The sequence below is a fragment of the Papio anubis genome, chromosome X (assembly GCF_008728515.1).
Source record: "Papio anubis isolate 15944 chromosome X, Panubis1.0, whole genome shotgun sequence".
Lineage (NCBI taxonomy): Eukaryota > Metazoa > Chordata > Mammalia > Primates > Cercopithecidae > Papio > Papio anubis.
In genome coordinates this window covers 98,858,050-98,885,925 of record NC_044996.1, presented here as the reverse complement: position 1 = coordinate 98,885,925, position 27,876 = coordinate 98,858,050, and the positions used below count along the sequence as shown (strand labels likewise).

The window sequence follows — 27,876 nt, the reverse complement described above, 5'->3', positions numbered from 1 at the left end:
GAGCGAGACTCTGTCTCAGAAAAACAAAAACAAAAAACAAACAAACAACAACAAAAAAACTATGAGATTTTGTTGCAGTTTTTTTTTCTTTAAGCTTATCAGCTGTCATTAGTGTTAGTGTATTTTATGTGTGGCCCAAGACAGTTCTTCCAGTATGGCCCAGGGAAGCCAAAAGATTGGACACCCCTGCTCTAGAGAGTTCACATAAATACTCAGTCCTACTTATTTCATTGTCACTTGTGGAGTGTTTACTGTTTTCCTTTTCAGTATCATTTTTACTGACTTTTCCTGTATCTGAATTCGCTGATGGTTCTGAATTACTTGTGGGTTCCACTGGGCTTACAGGAGACAAGGATTTCAACACAGCATGATCACTAAGTAGAGGTTACAACCACTTCTGCCTTTCTGCCTCTGAAGCTTTAAATCCCAGCACAGATTTTAATTCTTGGAGCACCCTCTTGGATTCTTCATGCTCATGCTTCTGTCTTTCTTTGTCTTCTTGAGACAAGTAATAAAAATCATCCTTTCTGCAGTCACTGTCAATATCTGTATCACCTACATAAGCTTTAAGTCCATCCTTCTCAGGGAGTGGATCTTTGTCTGCAGTGTGTAGAGTAGGCTGCATCAAAGGTACCACTGTACAGTGTGGGTTTTCACACACTACCTGAGGCTTGCCTTTTTTTTAATCTGTATTTCTTCATAGCAGTTTGTCCACCTGAGAAATGGCCTCTTCCCAACAATTGTTGCTTGTTTAACCATGGGACTGAATCAACTTTAATTTCTGTTCTAGGATTTGATCAGCCTCTGACACTGTTCTTGTGTTTCTTTCATACAAATAAGCTTTTCAAATGTATCTTTGAGAATTATTACCTTATTCAGTAATGCTTTCACATGGAGCTGCAAGTTGCACACTGCTGTGTGAACGTTATTCAGTTCTTTTGACTTCTGTTGAGTTTTGGATAAACACTGGTACTGACTGGTGCTGAGTTTCAAAGTACTGATAGAATTCAGAGTTGCACTTAAGCTCTTTTAAACAGGCATAGTAAGCATGAGGTAGACCTTGAGTCAAATCAGATAAGATATGATGAGGCAAAAGTGCTGAAGTTAAGTAAAGGCCCAAGAGATGAACTGGCTATAGAAAGTAATAAGGCTAACCGTCTGAAGAATTCTGAACTCTGCCACCCAGAGTTGGAACAAAACCTTCAATGTAGGCAGGCTGAAGTCATCTGTAAAGTTAAGTGCTTCCTCTTCTGAAATCTACTCTTCACTAAGTCCAAGGCCTAGCTCCTTAAAAGGCACGACACAGATATAGCTGGTTACATTGTCACTTTCAGAGTTCAGAGGGTAGTTTTTTAGCATCCATAGGATAGATAGCCTTGCCGCTTGGAAGTTCTGAAGACAGCTTTCCAGAGACCGATGAGGTACTGAGTGGGATGCTGTTCAGCTTTATTAAATGGGATAAGTAATCATTTATTATTAATCATTCAATAATAATAATTCAATGTATTATTAAATTATATAATTTATAAATATTTATGAATTATATGATTTATTAATTATTATAAATTTAATAATTATTAATCATTTAATAAATTATTCCATTTATTAAATGGGATAAAGCACTGACCCTGTCAAGCAAAAATATAAATCCTCTGGAAATCACTTCAGTTTTTTGAATGAGACATAAAGCTTTTCTTACAAGGTTAGTAATAGCTCAGCTATTTGCTGCCATATCTTCCAAATGAACATTGTATTTTTTTCAGGTCACTTGTAGTTCAGCTGTCCTCCATACTCTCAAAGCTCTTATGACCAAATACACAAATAGAATCACTCCCCATACCAGCCAGGAAGATAAAATCCGCCAAATGGGAAGCATAACGAGCAAACTAATGAAGGCAAATAGCATTGAGACATCCCAAATATTAGGGGTTGCCAGGGAGCAAAGTGTTGCAAGGTATCCACTTTCCTGTTGTTGAGGTTGCCCTACAGACAGGATACTGGAATCAAGTAGCTCAGTGAGCTCCACATCCTCTTGAAACAGGACTTCCTGTTACAGGATGGTATGTAATGAGTTGAGTCGGAATCCAGTATCCAACTTGTGAAGTAAGTAATCTTTCTTACTGCGCTGAGAAAACCAACTTTTGGTGGTTTTAGCCACTTTTAGCAGAATGCGTTGCTTAATAACCCATTCCCTGAGCATGCCAGTAAGTGGAGTTTATGTTCATTGAGTGATTACTGTATCCCAGGTATTTTGGTAGGACTCTTGTAGGAAGCTTTTGTTGTCCCTCTGTGGTGCATTTTTCCATTTTTGGTGACAACATATTTCAAAGTCTGTGTGTCCCGGATCCTGTAAGTACTGATAAAGCAGAGAATTCCAAATGCTACCTCCTTGTCAAACTCCGGTGTTATCCTTCTCTGCCATGCCACCCACTTCAGCACGATGGGAAATCAGAAGAAATATTTGTAATGAAAATGGGAAACCTAGAAACCATAACGAGAAAGATTGTCAGATTAAACTGTATTAAAATGTTAAAACCCATAGAGTCAAAAGACATATTTGAAGCTGAGAGAAAATATATGCAATGCATATGATATGCAAAGGATTCATATATAGAAAATGAAAAAGGATGAAAGAAGACACAAAATGTGGTGGACATATAGACAAAAAGATAAGGTAAGCAATTTCTGAGAAAAAAGTGTGATGCCATTTGCAAAGATGTTTACTGTCCCCAGTTTTTAAGCCAGGAAAACAGGGCTGATTTTCATTCCTCCCTTTCTGTTGCATTCCAACAAATGAACCCAGTTTCAGCCCTTCTACTGTTTGCCTTTCAGAATTTTTTTTGTTTTATATATATACAAAACCACAACATTTTGTATAGGTTGTTTTTAATGAAAACATGCTCCCACTATGCTTTTCTGTTTTGGGGTTTTTGTTTTTTGTTTGTTTGTTTGAGATGGAGTCTCGCTCTGTCGCCCAGGCTGGAGTGCAGTGGCACAATCGGCTCACCGCAACCTCCACCTCCCAGGTGCAAGCGATTCTCCTGCTCAGCCTCCCGAGTAGCTGGGATTACAGGCATATGCCACCATGCCCAGCTAATTTTTGTATTTTTAGTAGAGACGACGTTTCACCATGTTGGCCAGTCTGGTGTCGAACTCCTGACCTCAAGTGATCCACCTGCCTTGGCCTTTCGAAATGCTGGGATTACAGGCATGAGCCACCGCACCTGGCCCCGACATTAGAAATGTCTAAGCACAGTGAAAATCTTAAAAATTATCAAACATCCATATCAAAGTGAGAAAAATATTTGAAGTATACGTAACAATGAGCTACCTTCTTTTATACACTAAAATTCTAACAAATCATTGAAGATCACACCTAATATATAGCTGAAAGAATATGAAATGTATGTAGAATAGTATACCATGTATCATACTTCATATTCTTAAACATTAAAAAGGTTGATAACAGTTGGTACAGTCAAGTATGTAGAAAAAACACTAAAGAAATTATAAACTGTATATGGCATTTTGTGGTGGAACAGTTGATTTATATATATCAACATTTACATTGCAAATACCCTTAACACAGTAATGCCCTTTCTAGAATTTTACCCTAGAGCTTTAATATGTCAATAAGACAAGACAACCCAACAGAATGAAGACTCATAGCAACAGAAATATTAGTGGCCTAGAAACATACAAAAAGATTATAATCCTCACTAAAACTCACATATATGCTGTCATTTGTCTGTAAGAGTGGTAAACTTTGAACAGATAGGTAAGAGCCACTGTGGGTGAGAGTACTGGCCGGTTGACAGGTAATTTGGCTGTACTTATTAAAGATCTTTTTCTTATTTTAATCAGCAGTTGCATTGATAGGACTCCATCCTAGTGAAATATTTATATGTCCACAAAGATTTCCAAGGCAGTTCTATTCATACCAGCAAAAAGTAGAAGGAGAAAGCCCTAAGCGTCCCATGTTCCTGAGAATCCAATAATGGTAGAATGACAGCTATACTACCAGGTGGCATTGCTTATGATAAAAATGACCCCTGATTGGTAAACAAACTTCACGTGGACGAGGAGGACTAGAGAGTAGTTAAATTGCCATATCCATACTCTGGAACTGTCATGATAAAAATTGACTGATATGTAAGAATGTCTGGGATACTTTTGTCTAAGTGAAAAAAATCAAAGTCCAGAAAAGCATAGTAGGAGCAGCCGGGCAAGGTGACTCATATCTGTAATCCCAGCATTTTGGGAGGCCAAGGCGGGTGGATCACCTGAGGTCAGGAGTTTGAGACCAGCCTGGCCAACATGGTGAAACCCTGTCTCTACTAAACATACAAAAAAGTAGCTGGGCATGGTGGTGCATGCCTGTAATCCCAGGTACTCGGGAGGCTGAAGCAGGAGAATTGCTTGAACCTGGGGGGCAGAGGTTACAGTGAGCCAAGATAGTGCCACAGCACTCCAGCCTTGGCAACAGACAACAGAGCGAGACTCTGTCAAAAGAAAAAAAAAAAGAAAAAGAAAAAGAAAAGAAAAGAAAGAAATTTCTAATGTCTAGGTAGTCAAGTTTATCACTCTGTAGCTATGTATTTTCTGAATTTGGGGATTGCTTAGAAAGGCTATCAGCCACCACAAAACTATCAAAACTTTTAACTTCTCTATCACTTCTATGGTTATCTTGTATACATTTAAATCTCTAATCCATCTGTAATTTACTCGGGGGCTCAGAGTGAGATGAGTAATTTACTTTTATGGAGTTTCTTCCCTCCATAAATGCCTAGCCAGATTTTTCTAATGACATCTTTTCTGCAGAGATTTAAGATACTTTTATTATGAAGTAACCTCTGACACTGTACTTCTAGGATCTGTTAATGGTTATTAACTGTCATTATCATTGTCATGTTTAACTGTGTTACTGGAAGCCTGACAATGGAATGACGGCTGTTTTACTGGGTCTGAGAGATAAGGAAGGAAGGAAACCCAAGTTTTTCCTACTGTCTACTCTCACTTGACACAACACTTCCGACACCAGATGTAATCCCAGGCCCCAGGCTGTTCCCCTACATACCAAGCCGTTCTCCCTGGACACCAGCTGGGTGTGCTCTTAAGTCAATTCCATTCTGACACCGTCTACCTGGAGTTAGCGTCAGCTCCCACAGGTTGAGGGCTTAGTCCCACAAGACTGCCCCAACTTGAGATGTCAGTCACAAGTAGGGTGTCACCTATACATCTGACTGATGGGCCACAAATTGGGGGTTCCCATGAACCCCTCCTGAAGATTGATTAATTTGCTAGAGTGAGTTTCAGTTTCCCTGAGTTTCCCCTATTTGTTATAAAGGATATTACAGGCCAAGCACGGTGGCTCATGCCTGTAATCCCAGCACTTTGGGAGGCCAAGGCGGGCGGATCACCTGAGGTCGGGAGTTTGAGACCAGCCTGACCAACATGGAGAAACCCCGTCTCTACTACATAAATACAAACAGGTGTGGTGGCACATGCCTGTAATCCCAGCTACTCAGGAGGCTGAGGCAGGAGAATCACTTGAACCCAGGAGGCAGAGGTTGCAGTGAGCCAAGATCGCCATTGCACTCCAGCCTGGGCAACAAGAGCCAAACTCCGCCCCTGAAAAAAAAAAAAAAGCTGGGGATATTACAGGAGGACACAGATGAACCGGCCAAATGGAAGAGAGATGCATAGGGCAAGGGATGTGGGAAGGTCCAAGGACCTTTCATGCCCTCTCTGTACTCACTACCATCCTCGGGCAATCTCACTCAAGTGTTCAGCTGTGTGGAAGCTTTGCCCTTGAACCCACCCAGTCCTTTGGTTGTTGTTATTGTTGTTTTTGAGAAACAAGGTCTTGCTCTGTCCCCCAGGCTGTGAACAGTGGGTGCAATCTTGGCTCACTGCAGGCCCAACCTCCTGGCCTCAAGTGTCCTCCCTCCTCAGCCACCCATGCTGGGATCACAGGAGCCAGCCACCACACCCAGCCACAGGGTTTTTATGGAGGCTTCATCACAGAGGGCATGATCACTACTGGCCCTTGTAGTCAACTCAGCCTTTCATCTTCTCCCCTCCCAGGAGTTTTGAGGATGGAGATGAAATTCCCAACCCTCTAATCCTGTCTGGTTTTCTGGTGACCAGCTCCCATCTGGAAGCTACCTAGGGGCAGCCAGCCACCAGTCATCTCATTAGCATATAAAAGACACTTTGATCACTTCAGAGTCTATTCCAAGGGTTGCAGGAGCTTTTGCCAGGAGACAGGACAAAAACCAAATATATATTTCACAGTATCAAACCAGGTGACATTACTCCAGATAAAAATGACTCTGGATTGGTAAACAAACTGCATCTGGACTGGAGGACTGAGTAAACTATGACTGGCTGGTAGGAAGCCATGGATTGGGGTTTTCTGAGCACATTGTCACTCAGTGATATGTAACTGGGCACATCTTTTGCTGGGACCCTGGAAGCCATGCCACTGGGACCATTACAAGAGATATTGGTCTATGGAACAGGTTAGAGCTTCCAAGCAACATTTGTTTCATCCTAGCACTCAGCAGTGTGGTTTTGTTCCCTGGCAGCGGAGCTCTCACGAGGGAGGGGCAGTTTGGGCTACCAGCTCCTGGATTACTCTGAGAAGCCCTCCTGCTGGAGAAACCTGCCTGTCACCGCCCTCTGGCAGGCTGGCTTTCCTGTCCCCTCTCCTGCACAGCTGGGTAAACTAGTGCCACTGTGGCTGATTTGGGCCTTACGAGTGCAACGAGTGGCTTGAATTGAAGGCCACCAAGTGGGTGTGACAGGATGGGATCTGGAGCAGAAACAGGTGGGTTATTAGTCTTTGCGAGGAATTGGGGCCCTTGTAGAAGTGAGTTCTTGTTTGGTGGTGACAAGGCCAAGCACAGACCTTTCCCCTTTTGCCTCAGTCAGCTGCTCGGGCCACAGACCTCTGGCTTCCTGTTCTTTGTTTCATGATTGATGAGCGAAGGTTAGAACGGTTTGTCATGGTTGATTAGCTATGTTTAGAACTGTTCGTTGTAGCTCTGTGTCCCCTGCAAAGCCTGCTCTGTCAGCCCCAGGCAGGACTGACTTCCTCCTTTGTGGACCACCCGGACCCTGTCCTACATCTGTCACTGTCCCTGTGAGGCAGGCTTCCTCGCTGCCTCGGTTTCATCTATGAGTGTCTAAGTGTCGCTTTTCTCCCTCCACTAAACTGAAGCTCCTTGAGTTCAAGAGGTGTGGTTTTGTATCAGTCTTTCCTTCACAGGACTTACCAGTCTGGCCTCTATTCAGTAAACATGTGTTGAATGAATGAATTTCCAGGGTGAGATATTTCTCATAGCCTGTCTGTTTCTCTTATAAAGTTCAAAATGATTTTAGTCATATAGATACTCTATGTAATATACTATGCCAAACTGACTAGTGACTGGCATAAGAACAATTATATAAGAAAGGCCAGGCCGGGCACGATGGCTCACGCCTGTAATCCCAGCACTTTGGGAGGCCAAGGTGGGCAGATCACAAGGTCAGGGGTTCGAGATCAGCCTGGCCAACATGGTGAAACCCCGTCTGTACTAAAAATACAAAAATTAGCCAGGTGTGGTGGTGGGCTCCTGTAGTCCCAGCAACTCTAGAGGCTGAAGCAGGAGAATTGCTTGAACCTGGGAGGCAGAGGTTGCAGTGAGCCGAGATTACGCCACTGCACTCCAGCCTGGGTGACAGAGCAAGACTCAGTCTCAAAAAAAAAAAAAAAAAAAGCAAAGGCCAGTGTGGATGCGGGAGCCAGACCGCATGGATTCGACTCCCTCATTCCTGGCTGTGTGACCTGGGCTAGTTACTTAGGCTCTGTGCGCCTCACACTCTTCATCTGTCAAGTTTCTCCTAGAGGGCACAGAGTAAGCCCTCCATGTGTGTGAGGTGCCATGTCCCGGTGCCCCAGGCTGCTCCTGGCATGCTAAAGAGGAATGTGCCATTACAGGAATCATTGACCTTCAAGGACGTGTTTGTGGACTTCACCCTGGAGGAGTGGCAGCAACTGGACTCTGCCCAGAAGAACCTCTACAGGGATGTCATGCTTGAGAACTACAGCCACCTGGTGTCTGTGGGTGAGGGACCGTACCACGGGGTGATGCAGAATGCCCCCAGTACTGTGTTTCTTTCTCAGCTGCTCCAAGCTCCGGGGCCTGGGAACAATGAGTGTGGGTTACCACCCTCAGTGTGGGTTACAGCCCACTGTGCAGTATTCGTAGTCCCCGTTGGACTCTGGAGAGCATGTTGGTGCCCTTGCTTGCTATGTGAATGTTCTGTACTGAGGGGCAGATGGCTGTGTGCTTGGGGCCATCCCCGAGGCTGTGCCACCTTCAGCCTGCAGGGGTGGGCCTAGGTTCTGGAATTCCTCAGCGTTAATAACGAAGTCCTATGTCATGTCCCCTGAACAGGGTATCTAGTTGCGAAGCCAGATGTGATCTTCAGGTTGGGACCAGGAGAAGAGTCCTGGATGGCAGATGGAGGGACCCCGGTACGGACCTGTGCAGGTGAGGACAGGCCAGGTGAGTCAGGCCGGGGAAAGGGACCAGGTTGGTTGGTGACAGCTTGGCCTCTGGGATGCGCTCAGGAGCTCTTCTGAGAGCCCCGGACTTGTGGACATGCCTAGGCTCTGATGAGCGGAACTGTTGTCATGTCCAAATGAGGCCTCTGCCTGGCCACTGGTTACAGTCTCTGCGTTCTTTGCTTGGCGTTCCCATAGATTGTGGCCACTCTTGTTCTGAGATCCCATTTCTACCTTCCACCCTCCTGGCTTGTTAGTGAGAAGTGCCAAGCCTCTTCTCATTCCTCTCCCACCACCTTTCTGGAAGCTTTTAAGACTTATTCTCCCACCTTCTTGGCCTTTTGTATTTTCACCATGGTAGATGTATTAATAGATGTCAGCATTTCCTCTTTATTGGGCATACTGTGGGCCCTTTCAGGCTGAAATTTGGACTGTTTTTTTGTTTGTTTGTTTTTTGTTTTTTGTTTTTGTTTTTGTTTTTTAGCCTAAGGTAGATTATCATGCCTGTTTGTTTTTTTGGTTTTTTTTTTTTTGAGTCAGTATAGACACCAAAGCTTTGCCAGTGACCTTTACCCAACCAGGTACCCACCACGTTCTTGCCTGCTCTCACTTTGTGGTTAACGCTGTAAACCTCACACCATTTTCTGTTTTCTCTACTTATTTCTTCTCAGACTGTTACAAATCTGACTTCATACTACTTGTTATCAGATTCCTCCATTTTTTAATACATCCTTCCCATTCAACTCTTGTTTTTGTTATTATCTCTTTACTTATTCAAAAAATAAACACACTCGAGAGGACATTACTCCCAAGGTGGAATACTTCAGTGAAGCATATTTTAGTCCTGCATAGAGCTGCTTTTTCCTTGTCTATTTTTCCTGTGGGCTGCCTACAAGGATCCAGAAACTCTTCTGATACACTGGTCTGCTCTTTCTCTCCCCTTCATAGTACCCCCTTCACTGGCCCATGGCAAAGAAGCCTGTTTAGAATGGTGTTACTCTTCAGAGGGTGATCGATGAACCAGCAGCCTGGGCATTGTTGGGGCACTAAGTAGAAAATCAGAATCTGAGGCCTCACTCTAGATTTTCTGAAGGAGAATGTGCATTTCAACAAGCTCCCCAGGGACCCCATAGACACAGTAAAGCTTGAGAATCACTGCTCATTAGAGATTAATTTCAGAGCATCAGCTGTAGTCAGGTGCTGGCCCCAAGGACTCCTCAGATGGCTTCCTCCAGAACCCACTCCTCAGCACACACACCTGTTCTCTGAGATCCTCCCTGTGCTGGCATTTGTGGCTCCCACCATTCTGTAGCTTCCTCCGGGAATGTTTTGGGTGATGATAACCTCTTTGTTGCTCAGTGTAATCCCATATCTGCTGCTTCGAGATTCATCAGGATTTCTGGTGTGCTGATGGTATGCTTGCTTTCTTCCAGTGATGCCTGGAATTGTAATGACTGTATGTCTTGTTCTCATTTCAGTGCTGTCCTAGAAGGGAGGAAAAGCAAATTCAGGCACAGTCTACCCTCCTGAGTCCCAATTCCCTCATAAGAAAAACTATTATATTAAAATACAGACATTTATATATTCAGTCTAAGAGTGCAGAACAGTATAGGCTAAAAAGTAATCTTAGGTGCATTCCCAATCACACCCCCCAAGGGCAGCTTCTTCTACAGATTTCTCTTTTTGGTTCTGGTGAGCACCTCCATAGGTTTAGGGAATACCTTTATATCTGCATTTTATGGGTTTTCAGTTTTATCTTCCCTCTATGAAAAGTAAGGATTTCCCTCACACTTTGGCCTTCCACTCCCCAGCTCTTCACAAGTTTGTTATATGCTTATTTTTAGTTCCTTTATTGGTTACATTTGTAACTTTAAATAATATAGCTATGCATTTCATATGGTAACTTTTAAAAAAATATAGCTAAGTGCCAGTGGCTCATTTCTTTAGCTCAAACACAACCCCTAGACATAAGAGCCTACATCTTGTTCTGACTTGTTCCAGTGTGGGACTGGTGGAAGACATTCAATAAATATTGCACTGATTGATTTGGACCTGGGCAGAGGAAGGAGCTTTGTTATTCATCCACATACAAGTGGCTAAGAGTGACTGTGGAGCCACATAGCCTGGACTGGACTTCTGGCCACTTTCCTCACTAGCTATCACTGTGTACACATTGGTTGGCCTCTCTACCTGTTGTGGGGCTAATGATAGAACTGAATGATTTTCAGAAATTAATGAGTTGATCCATGTAAAGCACCTAAAAGGGTGCCTGGCATAAAGGGAACACTCAACAAATGTTATCACTGTTTTTATTGTTGTTATTATCCATAAAAAACGTTTTCTTTAATTTAATGTAGTGGTTGTTAACCAGAGATGTATTACATAGTTACCTGTGGATCTATCAGAATATTCATGAGTAGGCCCCACTGTAGAAATTGTTTCAGAAAGCCTAGGGTAGGCCTGGTTGTGTGCAATTTGAGTGACACTCCAGAGGGTTCTGATGCCCATCTTTGGTTAAGATCCACTACTTGAAATATCTGCTGAGAGGAATTGCAAGGCAATAGGAGACAGCAATGGGCATGCGAGCAGGATGGGATGGAAAGGCAGGAGCACATGGACTCACTCCTAGACAGCTCTCCAAACTCCCAGGGTTGGAAGCAGAATGCAGCAGAAAGCAACTTGAATTTCTTCCCTGTTTCTGCATATTTGAATCTATTTCAGGAACTATATTTTTCCCTCTGTCTCCTGGATGAAACCTCTGGCTGGTCCCATAAGTTCACTGGTCATTCTGAGATAATACAAATCTTCTGGAAACTGTTCCTTTCAAGAGTAGCCTCATTACAGTAATGAAAACTGTCCAGTCTCATGTAGTAGTACAAACTGAAATTTATTTCAAGTTTGTTGATCTTTTCATAGAAGTTTTAGCTTTGTTAATTTTCTCTACCATTTTTCTGTTTTATTGATTTCTTTTACTTTTATTTTCTTTTTCCTACTTACTTTCAGTTTACTTTGCTGTTTTTTATCTAGCTTCCCCCAACATTTTATTATGAAAATTTTTATATAAAACAAGTAAAAGAATTGTAGATTGAACACCCATATAATACCTCCACCTAGATTTATAATAACTATAAACATTTGGCTATATTTATCCCCTGTCCATCTGCCAGTTCCTCCAATTTCCATAAATTCGATTTATTTTTTTATAGTGCATTTCAAAGGAAGTTACAGAGATCAGTACCCTTAACCCCTAAGTACCTCCACAGGCATATCATTAATTAGAGTTCAATATTTGTTAGTACTTTATCATTAGTACTCATGAAGTATTTTAATAAAACAAAATGCCCTTATGGCACCATATGATCTTTGGCCATACATGTTAATGTTTGAACGTAATTTTCTATATGTGTTTTTATATGTGATCATTATATATTTATGTTGATGTGACTGCATTCCTTTTATTTTTTCAAATGAAATTGATTAAGGTATAATGTACATACCATGAAATTTATCTTTCTTAGGTGTACAGTTGTATAGTTTTGACAAATATGTAGCTGTGTAATTACTACTACTATAATAAAAGTGTTGGACATTTTCATCCCCCACAAAAAACTCCATGTTTCCTTTTATAATTCAGTCTCTCTCCTCATCCCAGGCTTGACCTCGTTTCCCTCTAGTTTGGTTCTTTCTAGAATGTCATGTGGCTGGCTTCTTTCACTTACCTTAATGCATTTTAGGTTCATCCATGTTGTGGCATGTATCAGTTTGTTCCTTTTGATAGCTGAGTAGTGTTCCAGTTTGTCTGTCGATGGACCAGTTAATGCACATTTGAATTGTCCCGGGGTTTTTTTGGTTATTATGAATGAAGCTGGCAGACATTCTTGTACAGGCATTTCTGTGGATCTGTGTTTTCATATCTCTTGGGTAAATATCTGGAGTGAGATTGCTTGGCCATATGGTAAGCATATGTTTAACTTTATAAGACATTGGGCCGGGTGTGGTGCCTCACGCCTGTAATCCCAGCACTTTGGGAGGCCAAGGCGAGTGGATCACTTAAGGTCAGGAATTTGAGATCAGCCTGGCCAACATATAGTGAAACCCCGTCTCTACTAAAAATGCAAAAATTAGCTGGGTGTGGTGGCACATGCCTGTAATCCCAGCTACTTGGGAAGCTGAGGCAGGAGAATTGCTTGAACCCAGGAGGTGGAGGTTGCGGTGAGCTGAGATCATGCCACTCTACTCCAGCCTGGGTGACACAGTGAGACTCTGTCTCTCAAAAAATAATAATAAGATATTGCCAAACTGTTTTCTAGTGTGGCTGTACTATTTTGTTTTCCCACCAACAACACACCTTTCTAGTAGGTATATAGGGGGATCTCATTGTAATTTAAATTTGCATTTCTGTAATGATCAGTGATGTTGAGCATGTTTTCATGTGCTTATTTGCCATCTGTATATGTTCTGTGGTGAAGTGTCTATTGTAATCTTTTGCCATTGTTTGTTATTAAATTGTGAGAGTTCTTTATATATTGTGGATATAAGTCCTGACCAGCTATGTGTTTTGCAAGTATTTACTCCTAGGCTGTGGCTTGATTGTTCATAACAGTATCTTTTGAAAAACAAATGTTTCTGTTTTTATAAAGTCCAATTTATTAAATTTTTCTTTTACGGTTCATGCTTTTTGTGTCCTCTTTAGAAAATCTCTCACTAACCCAGGGTAACAGAGATTTTTTCTGTATGTTTTCTTCCAGGAGATTCATAATTTTAGTTCTTATATTTAAGTCTATGACTGTTAATGACTTAATTTTTGTATCTGGTGTGAGGTAAGGGTCAACATATTTTTATATTATTTTTACATATGCATTTCCAATTGTTCCAGTAATATTTTTGAAAAGAATATTCTTTCTTTTTCTCAGATCAACAAGTGATCCATTTATTATTTGACATCTACTTTAAAATGATGCCAGGTGTGGTGCCTCACACCTATAATCCCAGCACTTTGGGAGGCTGAGGCAGGAGGATCCCTTGAGCCCAGGAGATTGAGACCAGCCAGGGCAACATAGTGAGACCTCGTCTTTACTAAAAAATTAGCTGGGCATGGTGGTGCGCACCTGTAGTCCTAGCTACTCGGGAGGCTGAGGCACAAGAATTGCTTGAACCCAGGAGGCAGAGGTTGCAGTAAGCTAAGACCGCACTGCTGCACTCCAGCACTCCAGCACTCCAGCCTGGGCAACAGAGCAAGACTCTGTCTCAAAAAAAAAAATGTTAATAGTAAGAATTTCACTGGGGAACTGGGATATATAAAATAATCTAATGAAAACTGAAAATTAAGAATTTAATATAGGCCGGGCGCGGTGGCTCAAGCCTGTAATCCCAGCACTTCTGGGGAGGCCGAGACTACGGATCACAAGGTCAGGAGATCGAGACCATCCTGGCTAACCCGTGGAAACCCCGCCTCTACTAAAAAATACAAAAACTAGCCGGGCGAGGTGGCGGGCTTCTGTAGTCCCAGAAGCACGGAGGCTGAGGCAGGAGAATGGCATGAACCCGGGAGGCGGAGCTTGCAGTGAGCTGAGAACCGCCACTGCACTCCAGCCTGGGGACAGAGCTTTGAGACCTCGCCTCAAAAAAAAAAAAAAAAAAAAGAATTTAATATATATATAAAAGAAACACAAAATTTAAAGAGCAACAACAAAAGAAGAATTTCATATATAGACTTAATAGCAGATTAACCAGAGCAGAAGAGAGGTTAAGTAAGAAAGATAAGTTACTATCAAATATTCAGTCTATTCCAGACTGTTCTTTCTTAATTAACTTACTTTGGCATCCTTTTTGAAAAGTATTTGAACATATGTGTCACTCTGTACACCAATACAGGTTGAGTATCCCTAATCCAGAAATCCAAAATCCTAAATGCTCCAAAATCCAAAATTTCTTGAGCACCGACGTGGCATCCAAAGGAAATGCTTATTGAAGCATTTCAGATTTCATGTTTTCAGGTTAGGCTGCTGAACCAGTAAATATATAATGTAAACATTCTAGAAACCAAAAATATCTGAAATCCAAAAACACTGCTGGTTCCAAGCATTTTGGATAAATGATACACAACCTGTACCACATGTCTTAATTGCTGTAGCCTTATATTATGTGTTTAAATCAGGTAGTATGAGTCCTCTTACTTTGTTCTTCCTTTTTGTAATGTTGTAGCTAGTCTAGGTCTTTGGTATTTTCCTAGAAATTTTAGAATCAGCTTGTCAATTTTTGCAAAAAAGCCTGCAGGGGGTTTTGACATTGCATGGAATCTGTGGATAATTGATGTGCAATATTGAGTCTTCTAAAGCAAAATATGGTATATCTGTCTATTTCAGTCTTTTAAATTTTATTTCAGTAATATTTGATAGTTTTGAATGGATAGGTCTTGCACATATTTTGTTTAATTTACCCCCGTGTTTTATGTTCTTTCAAGGTAATGTAAATGGGGTGTGTGTATGTACATAGTTGTTTTGTATTTCATTTTCCTATTGCTCATTGCTAATTTATAGAAGTGTAATTGATCTTTCCATATTGGCTTTGTATCCTGGAACCTTTTAATAAGCTCACATATTAGTGCTAGTAGCTCTTTTATAGATGGTTTGGTATTTTCTACATAAACAATCATGTAGTTATGAATAAGGACAGCTTATTTCCTTTCCCAGTCTGGATGCCTTTACTTCTTTTTCTTACTTTATTGTACTTACTGGCTAGGATCTTCAGTATAATGTTGACTCAGGTAGGGAGGGCAACATATTTGCCTTGATCCTGATCTTAGGACAAAAGCATTTACTCTCTTACCATTAGGCCTAATTTTACTTGTAGGTTTTTTCATAATGGCCTGATAAAGGTTGAGGATATTTCCTTCTAATCCTGATTTTCTGAAAGTTTTTTTTATTATGAATGGATGTTATAAATTATTTTTATGGATCAATTCCTATGACTGTGTTTTTTCTCCTTTAGACCATTACTTCCCATGTAATTATTGATATTATTGGATTTACAGGTACCATTTTATTATTTCTTTTTTTTTTTTTTTTTTTTTGAGACGGAGTCTTGCTCTGTGCCCCAGGCTGGAGTGCAGTGGCGCGATCTCGGCTCACTGCAAGCTCCGCCCCCCCGGGTTTACGCCATTCTCCTGCCTCAGCCTCCCAAGTAGCTGGGACTACAGGCGCCCACCACCTCGCCCGGCTAATTTTCTTGTATTTTTAGTAGAGACGGGGTTTCACCATGTTAGCCAGGATGGTCTCGATCTCCTGACCTCGTGATCCGCCCGTCTCGGCCTCCCAAAGTGCTGCGATTACAGGCTTGAGCCACCGCGCCCGGCCCATTTTATTATTTCTTTTCTGTTCATCCCACCAACCAAACTTCTTTTTGGTTTTTTGTTATTTTACTTCACCATCCTTCTCTTTGGAATATTTGACTATTTTTTACATTAAACATTCTATGTTAAGATAATCGTAGATTCCCATGCCCTTTAGGAAAAAATAAAGATAAATCTCATGTATTCTACCCAGTTTCTACTAATGGTGACATCTTGAAAAACTATACTACAAATCACAACAAGGATATTGACATTGAGAAAGTCAAGATACGGAACATTTCCATTACTACAAGGGTCCCTCATATTGCCTTTGTATAGCTATACCCATTCCTTCCCACCCCACCCCTTCTTAAGCCCTGGCAACTACTAATTTGTTCTCCATTTCTATAATTTTGTCATTTCAAGAATATTACATAAATGAGGTCATACAGTATGATGCTTTATGGGATTAGTTCTTTTCACTCAGCGTACTTCTCAGTTGGATTCATCCTGTTGTGAGTACCCAGAGTTTCTTCTTTTTTGTCACTGAGTAATATTCCACCAAATGGATGTACCACAGTTTGTTTAGCCATTCACCATTTGAAGAACATTCCTGTTTTCAACTTCATTGATTTCTGCTCTGATTATTTCTTTTCTTCTGCTTGATCTTTATTTCTAATATATGCATTCAGTGCTATAAATATCCCTCTCATTGCTGTGTCCCACAAATTATGATATGTTGCATTTTCATTTAATTCAAAATAGTTTCAAATTCCCCTTACAACTTATTTAGAAGTAAGTATATCTTTAAATTTCCAAATATTTGGGGTTTTCCAAGTATCTTTCTCATTGATTTTTGTTGTAATACTATTATTGCACATAATATGATTTCTTATAAATTTGTACAGGTTTGTTTTAAGACCCAGAATATGTTCTATCTTGGTGAATGTTTCATATGCACTTGAAAAGAATGTATATTCTGCTGTTGTTGGATGCAGTGTTCTCTGAATGTCAATTAGGTGAAGTTGGTTGATGGTGCTGTTCAGATTATCTATATCCTTGCTGGTTTTCTGTCTACTTGTTCTATCAATTATTGAGAGAAAGTGTTGAAGTCTCCAACAATAATTGTGGATTTGTCTGTTTCTCTTTCAGATGTATCCATTTTTGCCTCATGTATTTTGAAGTGCTGTTATTAGGTACATACACTTTTAGGATTGTTATTTCTTCTCAAAGAATTGACTGTTTTATCATTTTGTAATGTCCTTCTTTGTGCCAGAAAATCCTTCTTGTTCTGAAGTCATTGTCTGAAATTAATGTAATTTCTCCAGCTTTCTTTTGGTTAGGTTTTCATGGTATATCTCCATCCCTTTACACATCTCTCGACAGAGAGTTTCCTTATACCTCTCTCTACCCGCCCCCACCCCGCCAATTTCCCCTAATAGTAACATCTTGCATTAGTATGGTACATGTGTTACAACTGGTGAATGAATACATTATTATTAACTAAAGTCACATCTTACATTAAGGTTCACTCTTTGTGTTGTTCAGTTCTATGGGTTTTGTCAAATGCATAAAAATCCACCATTACTGTTTCATACAGAACAGTTTTACCGCCCTAAAAATTCCCTGTGCTTTGCTTTTTCATCCCTTTTTCACTCTCTCCTGGCAAGTACTGATCTTTTTACTATCTCTATAGTTTTGCCTTTTCTAGAATGTCATATAGTTGGAATCATATAGTATGTAGCCTTTTCAGACTGGCTTCTTTCAAATAGCAATATGCATTTAAGTTTCCTCCATGTCCATGGCTTGATAGCCCATTTCTTTTTATTGCTGAATAATATTCCATTGTGGATCACTTTGTTTATCCATTCACCTATTGAAGGACATCTTGGTTGCTTCCAGTTTGGGGCCATTATGAATGAAGCTGCTATAAACATCATGTGCAGGCTTTTCTGTACACATAAGTTTTCAACTCATTGTGGTTCATTTCCTTTTGAAGTTTGTAATTTTTTTTACTGTGAACTCCTTTTCAGTGAGAGTTATTTTCCATGGAAATTCTGTGTACCCTAAGCTATGAAAGCATCACTGCAGAACTATTTGGATTGCCACTGCTGGGGCCCACTGGTTTCACTAATGCAGGAACAATTTATAGGTGAATTTATCAACTTCGGGGGTTTTGTATTATACTTCAAATGTCCATTTGGAATGCACTCCTACATGTGGTACAGGACTGTGGTTCTGACTTCTTGTAAGTAACCCCTGATTCTTCTTAACATTTTCATTAGCCAGTGGGTGACATCTTTCTAGTTCCTATTTTACACACAGAGATGTCCTTTGTGACTCCCAGCTTTAACCAGGTAGCTCAATTCTAATTCTCTGCACAGTTGTGCCCTGTGGCCTAGAATTCACTTCACACTCATGATTAGAGCCTTAGTCCCCCAACTGCAAAGCCACACAGCTTCAATTTCTGTTCACCCCCTCACTTTAAATTTCTTCTTCATTTTTGTCACATAATAAATTTATTTTCTGGTTTGAGCTTGGCTGCATATTAAATTATTTTTGTTAAATTTGAGCCAGCATTTCTTTGTACTTGCACTCAGGGGAGGTGGTGGTGGTGGGACATGGGGAGGGTCCATCCACATCAGCTCAAGTCATGTTGATAGGAGTTCACTGCTTGGGCATTTAGGGATTAATGTTATTCCATAATATTCCAGTGGAAAGACTTAACAAGTTTGATGATTCATTCATTTTCTTCTAGAAGTCTGGCAAGTTGATGAGCAGATAGATTGCTACAAGGAAAGCCAAGACAAACTTCTGTGGCAAGCTGCATTCATAGGCAAGGAAACACTGAAGGATGAAAGTGGTCAAGAATCCAGAACATGTAGAAAAAGCATTTATCTGAGCACAGAATTTGATTCTGTAAGACAAAGACTCCCTAAATGTTATTCATGGGAAAAGGCATTCAAAACATAATTTTAACTTTCTTAGTCAAAATAGAAGCTATGTAAGAAGGAAAGATGATGGATGTAAGGCATATTGGAAAGTATGCCTCCATTCTAATCTTCATAAAGCTCGACCTGCAGAGAGATTTTTTGACCCTAATCAACGAGGGAAAGCCCTCCACCAAAAGCGAGCCCTTAGAAAAAGTCAGAGAAGTCAAACTGGGGAGAAACTCTACAAATGTACTGAATGTGGAAAAGTGTTTATCCAGAAAGCAAACTTAGTTGTACATCAAAGAACTCACACCGGAGAGAAACCTTATGAATGCTGTGAATGTGCAAAAGCCTTCAGCCAGAAGTCAACCCTCGTAGCACACCAGAGAACTCACACAGGGGAGAAGCCCTATGAATGCAGTGAATGTGGAAAAACCTTTATCCAGAAGGCACCACTTATTAAACATAAGAAAATTCATATGGAGAGAGACCCTATAAATGCAGTGTCTGTGAGAAAGCCTTTAGTGGGAAGTCAACTCTCATTAAACATCAGATCATTCATATGGGAGAAACCTTACAAATGTAATAAATGTGGGAAATCTTTTAGTGTTAAATCAACTCTCATTGTATGTCACAGAACATAAATGCGTAAGTTGCATGCTATTGTGAGTAGTGTGATGAAATTTTACATTGTCCTGCTGTTTCCTGCTCAGGATGCAAATCAGTGAACCCTTTTCTTTTTTTCTCTTTTTTTTTTGAGACAGTCTTGCTCTGTCATCCAGACTAGAGTGCAGTGGCACAATCTTGGCTCACTGCAACCTCCACCTCCCGAGTTCAACCGATTCTCCTGCCTCAGCCTCCCGAATAGCTGGGATTACAGGTGCATGCCACCATACCCAGCTAATTTTGTATTTTTAGTAGAGACAGGGTTTCACCATGTTGGCCAGCCTGGTCTTGAACTCCTGACCTCAAGTGATCTGCCTGCCTCAGCCTCCCAAAATGCTGGAATTACAGGCGTGAGCCACTGCACCCGGCCTGAATCATCCTTTTGTCCAGTATTATATCCATGCTGTATATGCTACCTGCCCATTAGTCCCTTAGCTGTCTCAGTTGTCAGATTGACTGTCATGGGATTGCAGTGCTTGCATTAAAGCTACCCTTATTGTATAATGACCCCAAAGTGCAAGAGTAGTGATGTTGGCAATTTGCATATGCCAAAAATAAGTTATAAAGTGCTTCCTTAAAGTGAAATGGTTAAAGTTCTTGACTTAATAAAGAAACAAAATGTATGCTGAGGTTGTTAAGATTTATAGTAAGAATGAATCTTCTATCCAGGAAATTGTGAAGAAGGAAAAAGAAACTTGTGCTAGTTTTGTTGTCACATCTCGAACTGCAAAAGTTATGGCCACAGTGCATGATAAATGCTAAGATGAAAAAGACATTAAATTTGTGGGTGGAAGGCATGAATAGAAATGGGTTCTGACAGCAATCAGGTTCGGTACTATTCACAGTTTCAGGCATCCGCTAGGGATCTTGGAACATATCCCCCATGGATAAGGGAGGACTACTGTACATTGTCATATTGTGCATCAAAGAATTCATTGAGTGTAATCATGTAAATCTAATATACATTTTTTTTTAAAAGCCCTCAGATATCATTTAGCCTTTGGTAGATGTAAGAAAACTCAAAAGTTACTCAAATCATTCAATAAATGATTATTTATTTATTTATTTATTTTGAGACAGGTCTCACTCTGTCACTTAGGCTGGGATGCAGTGGCATGATCACAGCTCACCAGAGCTTCGACTTCCCAGGCTCAGGTTATCCTCCCACCTCAGCCTCCCGAGTAGTGGGGACCATAGGCACCCGCTACTACACCCAGCTAATTTTTGTATTTTTTGTAGATGGGGTTTCGCCATGTTGCCCAAGCTAGCCTCGAACTCCTGGGCTCAAGTGATCTGCCCACCTCAGCCTCCCAGAGTGCTAGAATTACAGGTGTGAGCCACTGTGACCAGCCAATAAATGACAAATTCCTTACTCATGAGTTTTAATACATTGTACATCAAATAATTTAAGAAGGGTCAAAACCATGAAGATAGCAAAGACTGGAATGCCTTTGGAAAGAAGCGAGGTGTCATCTTATATCAGAGCACTTATGTTCAGCAAACATCAATTTAATAAATTTGATAACCCAGTTTTCCTGTATAATATAAGGAAAATCATGTCTCAGATATGTCATCATCCATTTTATAGAAAAGATCGCAGGGGTTACAGTCAAGCACTCAATTATAAATTATACACATATTCTCTGTAGAACAGGTTTAGAAGCTTCTGAAAGTATAAATACATTTTATAATCAGGAGGACAGAGGAAAAACATATTAATCCTTACTAGGCCAATCTCCAAGCTTATCTGTAAATAGATAATCCCTAAATAGATTAGTTTCGGAGCACATGAGCCAGCAGGATTCTCAAATAGACCTTGCACATGTATTTTATCTGTCATCAGTACAAAAGTGGAAGCATCTTATGGAGAAAGGTACTCTTCTGGGATACTTTTCTTGAAAAGCCAAAATTTATTCTCAAAAAAGTAATTATAGTGGGGCAATAGGAGGTTCAGAATTTCTAGGAAAGATCCTATAAGAGCAGTATTAATTGAAATAAAAATAAGCAACTTGAATATCCAGTAATAGGTGATAGAGTAACTTGATATATTCATAAATTGGAATCATGCTTCCCTTAATGTATTCATATTTTAAGGAGTTTGGAAAACGTTCATAGTAAACTAAGACTATAAAACTATGATTTGTGTTGTAAAACGGCATATATATAAGAAGGATATGGCCAGGCGTGGTGGCTCATGCCTGCAATCCTAGCACTTTGGGAGGCCAAAGCGGGCGAATCACCTGAGGTCAGGAGTTGGAGACCAGCCTGGCCAACATGGCGAAACCCCATCTCTACTAAAAATACAAAAATTAGCCAGGTGTGGCAGCGCGTGCCTGTAATCCCAGCTACTCGGGAGGCTGAGGCAGGACAATCCCTTCAACCCAAGAGGAGGAGGTTGCAGTGAGCTGAGATCGCGCCACTGCACTCTAGCCTGGGCAACAGAGTGACATTCCATCTCAAAAAAAAAAAAAAAAAAAAAGATATGCGATATGCGCCATTATGAGTTCAGTTGTCTCTGGGTTGTAGGAATATAGGCAAATTTTTTATTAGTAAAAAGTTAGATACATGTGTATATATTTATATTACATTTCTATCTTGTCTGTGTTCTCACATGTGGAGAGAAATACACAAAAAAGGAAGAAAAGAGAAGGAAGAAACTACACCCTACTATTAACACTTTATTTGGAACTAAAATTACTCATTTTTTAATGCTTCTGATTATACTCTCAAATTTCAAGAAACTACCAAGAAGGATTATTTAAAATGTCTTTTATGTAGTTTTCTTTATCCCTCCTTATTTTTCTATTCAGTTTTATTTTCAATATATGACACTATTCTGCTACTTTCTATTCTGCACACATCATCCCACTTTGACACGTCTACACATACTCTCTATTTTCCATATGGTTGTCTGTTTGATCTCATTGTTAGAAGAATATATTCTACAACGTTGAGAAAGTGTATCTTAGGATTTTAACTGGGAGAGTGATTTTCTAATGAGAGCTAAAGCATCATCTTGCTTTTACACTTCATCCTCACAAATCCTGTGACCTAAATTGGAAGATACCAGATTTTACATATGAGAAAACACTGTAGTGAGTAACTCAAGGTCCCATGGGTAAGAAGAACAAACTGACAAAAACCCAAACCTTCAGAAACCACATATAAATTCTGATACCGGTGATTGCTATTGGATAACTATTTTCTCTTTTCCTCTTTTTTCCGTATTCCCTGTCACCAGCTCACAAAATGCACTGTGGTGAGTATCTCTTAATATTGATTTGTTATGAAAGTAAAGGCTTTTCATTTTATAAAAGCATTACATTGATGAATTCCACTGATTCTCATGGCAATACTATTAAGTAGGGAAGATGACAGTCCCACCTCCACCAATCAGACATACCCTCTGATATTTTACAGAAGAAAAAGCAAAATCATAAGGAGTTTGTTTACTTAAAACTCTTGGGAAACAAGAAATATAGCAAGCATTAGCCACTGATACACATTCCGTGTGGCGCCATGCAGACAATCTGTGTTCCTCTGCGATGTCTTTCATCCCTCTACACCTCACCCAATGGAAGAGAGGAGGGAACATCTTATGTGGTAATTTAGTATCTTCTCATTTTTGTCTTGGATTTAAATGTTGAATAAGAAAGTAATGACCAGACCCTCATTTTCATGTATATTGTAGTTGGTATTGCCAGGCCAGCAATCATGCTGCAATAAGTTGTTGGTGGGGCAGGGAGTGGAGGATGGGGAGATAAATTGAAAAAAGTTTAAAGATATTGCCAAGCTGTGGAAACAATGAGTTCTAGATTAATTAAAATTCCAGAAAGTGAAGTGCTTTTTCTAGCGGAGTTGACCATTGCTGACCATTATCTGGGGGCACTTGCTGATTTTCACTGTGAGCTGAGGATGGGGCTTGGTCTAGGCTGATAGACTTTACAAGAGGAAGAGATCCAGAAGGGCTTTTGGAAGTTATATAGGGCTGACTTAGAAACTAGAAGAGCTTCAAGCACATGACTAGTTTTGTCACAGGACATTTGCTAAGTTTGTGATGGTATGGGAGGTTAGGGAACTGGGCCAGAAAAGCAGTCTCTCTACTTTGGAAGCAGTCCAAATAAGAGAAGGGGCTTGCCACAGTCATGAGAAAGAAGGCTAAAGAGCTCAGCTGAAAACTCATGAAGGGGAGAACTAAATCTCAAGCAGTTTTTCTAGACCAAACAGGCTCTCCAGCAAAAGTGCAGGAGGGAAACACCTGAGGAACAGTGATGAACAAGAGCTGGGTTGTGTTAGTAACACTAAAGCCCTGATTGTTTAAGGTGATCAGTGCCTTACCTTACCTCTCTTATCTTTAGAGGAAAAGATAAACCCAATAAACTACAGTCTCTACAGTTTGTTTTGTTTTTTTGACTTGGGGTTTCACTGTCACCCAGGCTGGAGTGTAGTGCTGTGACCATGGCTCACTGAGGCCTCAACCTCCTGAGCTCAAGAAATCCTCCCACTCAGCCTCCTACTCAGCCTCTTGAGTAGCTGGGGCTACAGGTATACACTACCATGCCTGGCTAATTTTGTAGTTTTGTGGAGATGGAGTCTTGCTATGTTGCCCAGCCTGGTCTCTAACTCCTGACTTCAAGTGATCCTCCTGCCTCAGCCTCCCAAAGTGCTGGGATTACAGGTGTGAGGCACCACACCCAGTCATCTACAGTTTTTATTTTTTATTTTTTTTTTGAGACGGAGTCTCACTGCGTCCCCCAGGCTGGAGTGCTGGAGTGCGGTGGCACGATCTCGGCTCACTGCAAGCTCCGCCTCCCGGGTTCACGCCATTCTCCTGCCTCAGCCTCCGGAGTAGCTGGGACTACAGATGCCCGCCACCGCGCCCGGCTAATTTTTTGTATTTTTAGTAGAGACGGGGTTTCACCGTGGTCTCGATCTCCTGACCTTGTGATCCACCCGCCTCAGCCTCCCAAAGTGCTGGGATTACAGGCGTGAGCCACCGCGCCCGGCCATCTAAAGTTTTTAAAATATACAATGACCCCAAAATTAAAGATTATTAGATGCGAGAAAAGGCAGAGAAATTCAGCTGTTAGGACAAAATGGGCCAGGCACAGTGGCTCACACCTATAATCCCAGCACTTTGGAATGCCGAGGTGGGAGGACTGATTGAGCCCAGGAGTTTCAGACCAGCCTGACTGATACGGTTTGGCTGTATCCCCACCCAAATCTCATCTTGAATTGTAGCTCCCATAATCCCCACATGTTGTGGGAGGGACCTGCTGGGGGGTAATTGAATCATGGGGGTGGTTATCCTCATGCTGTTATGATAGTGACTGAGTTCTCACAAGATCTGATGGCTTTATAAGGGGCTGTTCCCAACCTTGCTCAGCACTTCTCTGCTGCCACCATGTGAAGAAGGACATGTTTGCTTCCCCTCCCATCATGATTGTAAGTTTCCTGAGACTTTCCCAGCCACGTGGAACTGTGAGTTAATTCCTTTATAAATTACCTTTATAAATTACCCAGTCTAGGGTATTTCTTCATAGCAGCGTGAGAATGGACTAACACAGTAAATTGGTACCAGGAGTGAGGTGCTGCTATAAGGACACCTGAAAATGTGGAAGCAACTTTGGAACTGGGTAACAGACAGAGACTGGAACAGTTTGGAGGGTTCAGAAGACAGGAAAACGTGGGAAAGTTTGGGACTTCCTAGAGACTTGGAGGGCTCAGAAGACAGGAAGATGTGGGAAAGTTTGGAACTTCCTAGAGACTTGTTGAATGGCTTTGACCAAAATGCTGGTAGTGATATGGACAATGAAGTCCAGGCTGAAATGGTCTCAGATGGAGATGCAGAACTTGTTGGGAATTGGAGCAAAGGTGACTCTTGCTATGCTTTAGCAAAAAGACTAGGCTAGGCACGGTGGCTCATGCCTGTAATCCCAGCACTTTGGGAGTCTGAGGTGGGCAGATCACTTGAGTCCAGGAGTTCAAGACCAGCCTTGGCAATATAGTAAAACCCTGTCTCTACCAAAAATACACAGAATCAGCTGGGTGTGGTGGCGAATGCCTGTAATCCCAGGTACTTGGGAGGCTGAGGCAGGAGAATTGCTTGAACCTGGGAGGTGGAGGTTGCAGTGAGCCGAGATCAAACCACTGTACTCCAGAGCCTGCTGACAGAGTGACCCTGTCAAAAAGGACTGGAGCAGCAACCTTTGCCCCTGGGCTCCTAGGAGCCCAGTAACTTTGGACTTGAGAGATAACTTAGGGTATCGGTGGAGGAAATTTCTTTTTTTTTTTTTTTTTTTTGGTCTCCTTTTTTTTTTTTTTAAACTCACTTTTAAGTAATAGGGTTATATAAAGAGAATGTGCAGGTTTGTTCACAAAGGGATACATGTGCCATGTTGGTTTGTTTCACCCATCAACTTGTCATTTACATTAGGTATTTCTCCTATCGCTATCCCCTCCCAGCCCCCCATCTCCAAAAGCTCCCAGTGTGTGATAGCTGTTCCCTGCCCTGTGTCTAGGTGTTCTGATTGTTCAATTCCCCACCCATGAGGAGAACATGCAGTGTTTGGTTTTCTTGTTCTTATGATAGTTTGCTGAGTAATTACGTTTCTATCTTCATCCATGTCCCTGCAAAGGACACATGAACTAATCCTTTTTATGAAGCCATAGTAATCCATGGTATATATGTGCCACATTTTCTTAATCCAGTCTATCATTAATGGACATTTGGGTTGGTTCCAAGTTTTTGCTATTGTGAATAGTGCTGCAATAAAACATATGTGTGCATGTGTTGTTACAGTACCATGATTTATAATTCTTTGGGTATATACCCAGTAATGGGATTGCTGGGTCAAATGGTATTTCTAGTTCTAGATCCTTGAGGAATCACCACACTGTCTTCCACAATGGTTGAACTAATTTACACTCCCATCAACAGTACAAAAGCACTCCTATTTCTCCACATCCTCTCCAGCATCTGTTGTTTCCTGACTTTTTAATGATCGCCATTCTAACTGGCATGAGATGGTATATCATTGTGGTTTGGATTCGCATTTCTCTGATGACCAGTGATGATGAACGTTTTTTCATATGTCTGTTGGCTGCATAAATGTCTTCTTTTGAGAAGTGTCTGTTCATATCCTTTGCCCACTTTTTGATGGGGTTGCTTGTTTTTTTTCTTGTAAATTTGTATAAGTTCTTTGTAGTTTCTGGATATTAGCCTTTTGAGTTGCCTCTTCACTCTGATGATAGTTTCTTTTGCTGTGCAGAAGCTCTTTAGTTTATTTAGATCCCATTTGTCTATTTTGGCTTTTGTTGCCGTTGCTTTTGGTGTTTTAGTCATGAAGTCTTTGCCCTATGTCCTGAATGGTATTGCCGAGGTTTTCTTCTAGGGTTTTTATGGTTTTAGGTGTTACATTTAAGTCTTTAATCCATCTTAATTTTTGTATAAGGTATAAGGAAGGGATCCAGTTTCAGCTTTCTACATATGGCTAGCCAGTTTTCCCAGCACCATTTGTTAAACAGGGAATCCTTTCCCCATTTCTTGTTTTTGTCAGGTGTGTCAAAGATCAGATGGTTGTAGATGTGTGGCGTTATTTCTGAGGCCTCTGTTCTGTTTCATTGGTCTATGTATCTGTTTTGGTACCAGTACCATGCTGTTTTGGTTACTGTAGCCTTGTAATATAGTTTGAAGCCAGGTAGTGTGATGCCTCCAGCTTTGTTCTTTTTGCTTAGGATTGTCTTGGCTATGCAAGCTCTTTTTTGGTTCCATATGAACTTTAAAGTCTTTTTTCCAATTCTGTGAAGAAAGTCATTGGTAGCTTGATGGGGATGGCATTGCATCTATAAATTACCTTGGGTAGTATGGCCATTTTCACAATATTGATTCTTCCTATCCATGAGCATGGAATGTTCTTCCATTTGTTTGTGTCCTCTTATTTTGTTGAGCAGTGGTTTGTAGTTCTCCTTGAAGAGGTCCTTCACATCCCTTGTAAGTTGGATTCTTAGGTATTTTATTCTCTTTGTAGTAATTGTGAATGGGACTTCACTCATGATTTGGCTCTGTTTGTCTGTTACTGGTGTATAAGAATGGTTGTGATTTTTGCATATTGATTTTGTATCCTGAGACTTTGCTGAAGTTGCTTATCAGCTTAAGGAGATTTAAGGCTGAGACGATGGTGTTTTCTAAATATACAATCATGTCATCTGCAAACAGGGACAATTTTACTTCCTCTTTTCCTAATTGAATACCCTTTATTGCTTTCCCTTGCCTGATTGTCCTGGCCAGAACTTCCAACACTATATTGAATAGGAGCGGTGAGAGAGGGCATTCTTGTCTTGTGCCGGTTTTCAAAGGGAATGCTTCCAGTTTTTGCCCATTCAGTGTAATC

At 40.9% G+C, this 27,876-nt stretch overlaps 2 protein-coding genes and 1 pseudogene across 16 annotated transcripts in view; 2 read left to right on the top strand and 1 right to left on the bottom strand.

Annotated features, from left to right (window-relative positions):
- Window positions 1–20,106, top strand: part of KRBOX4 (KRAB box domain containing 4) — a 28,880-nt gene extending 8,774 nt beyond the window's left edge. For 2 of the 15 annotated variants that reach the window (XR_004180835.1, XR_004180830.1), the window contains 5 exons: window positions 7,985–8,111; window positions 8,445–8,555; window positions 17,037–17,080; window positions 17,918–18,132; window positions 18,643–18,747. Coding sequence is in view for 8 of the 15 variants with exons in the window: in XM_031660955.1 (XP_031516815.1) it covers window positions 7,985–8,111; window positions 8,445–8,555; window positions 18,646–18,857 (450 nt within the window). In the remaining 7 variants the exon portion in view is untranslated. Of the gene's footprint in view, window positions 1–7,984; window positions 8,112–8,444; window positions 8,556–17,036; window positions 17,081–17,917; window positions 18,133–18,642 lie in introns of all 15 variants that reach the window. The other 13 variants (XR_004180831.1, XR_004180836.1, XR_004180834.1 and 10 more) reach the window with 13 other exon arrangements.
- On the bottom strand, window positions 96–2,062 carry LOC103880720 (annotated as a pseudogene).
- On the top strand, window positions 18,868–20,106 carry LOC116271845 (zinc finger protein 674-like; the record flags this gene model as incomplete). The annotated part of the gene is made up of 1 exon (XM_031660599.1): window positions 18,868–20,106. A coding segment is annotated over one exon (594 nt), but the record flags the coding sequence as incomplete, so codon positions are not given.
- Window positions 20,107–27,876: the final 7,770 nt, after the last annotated feature.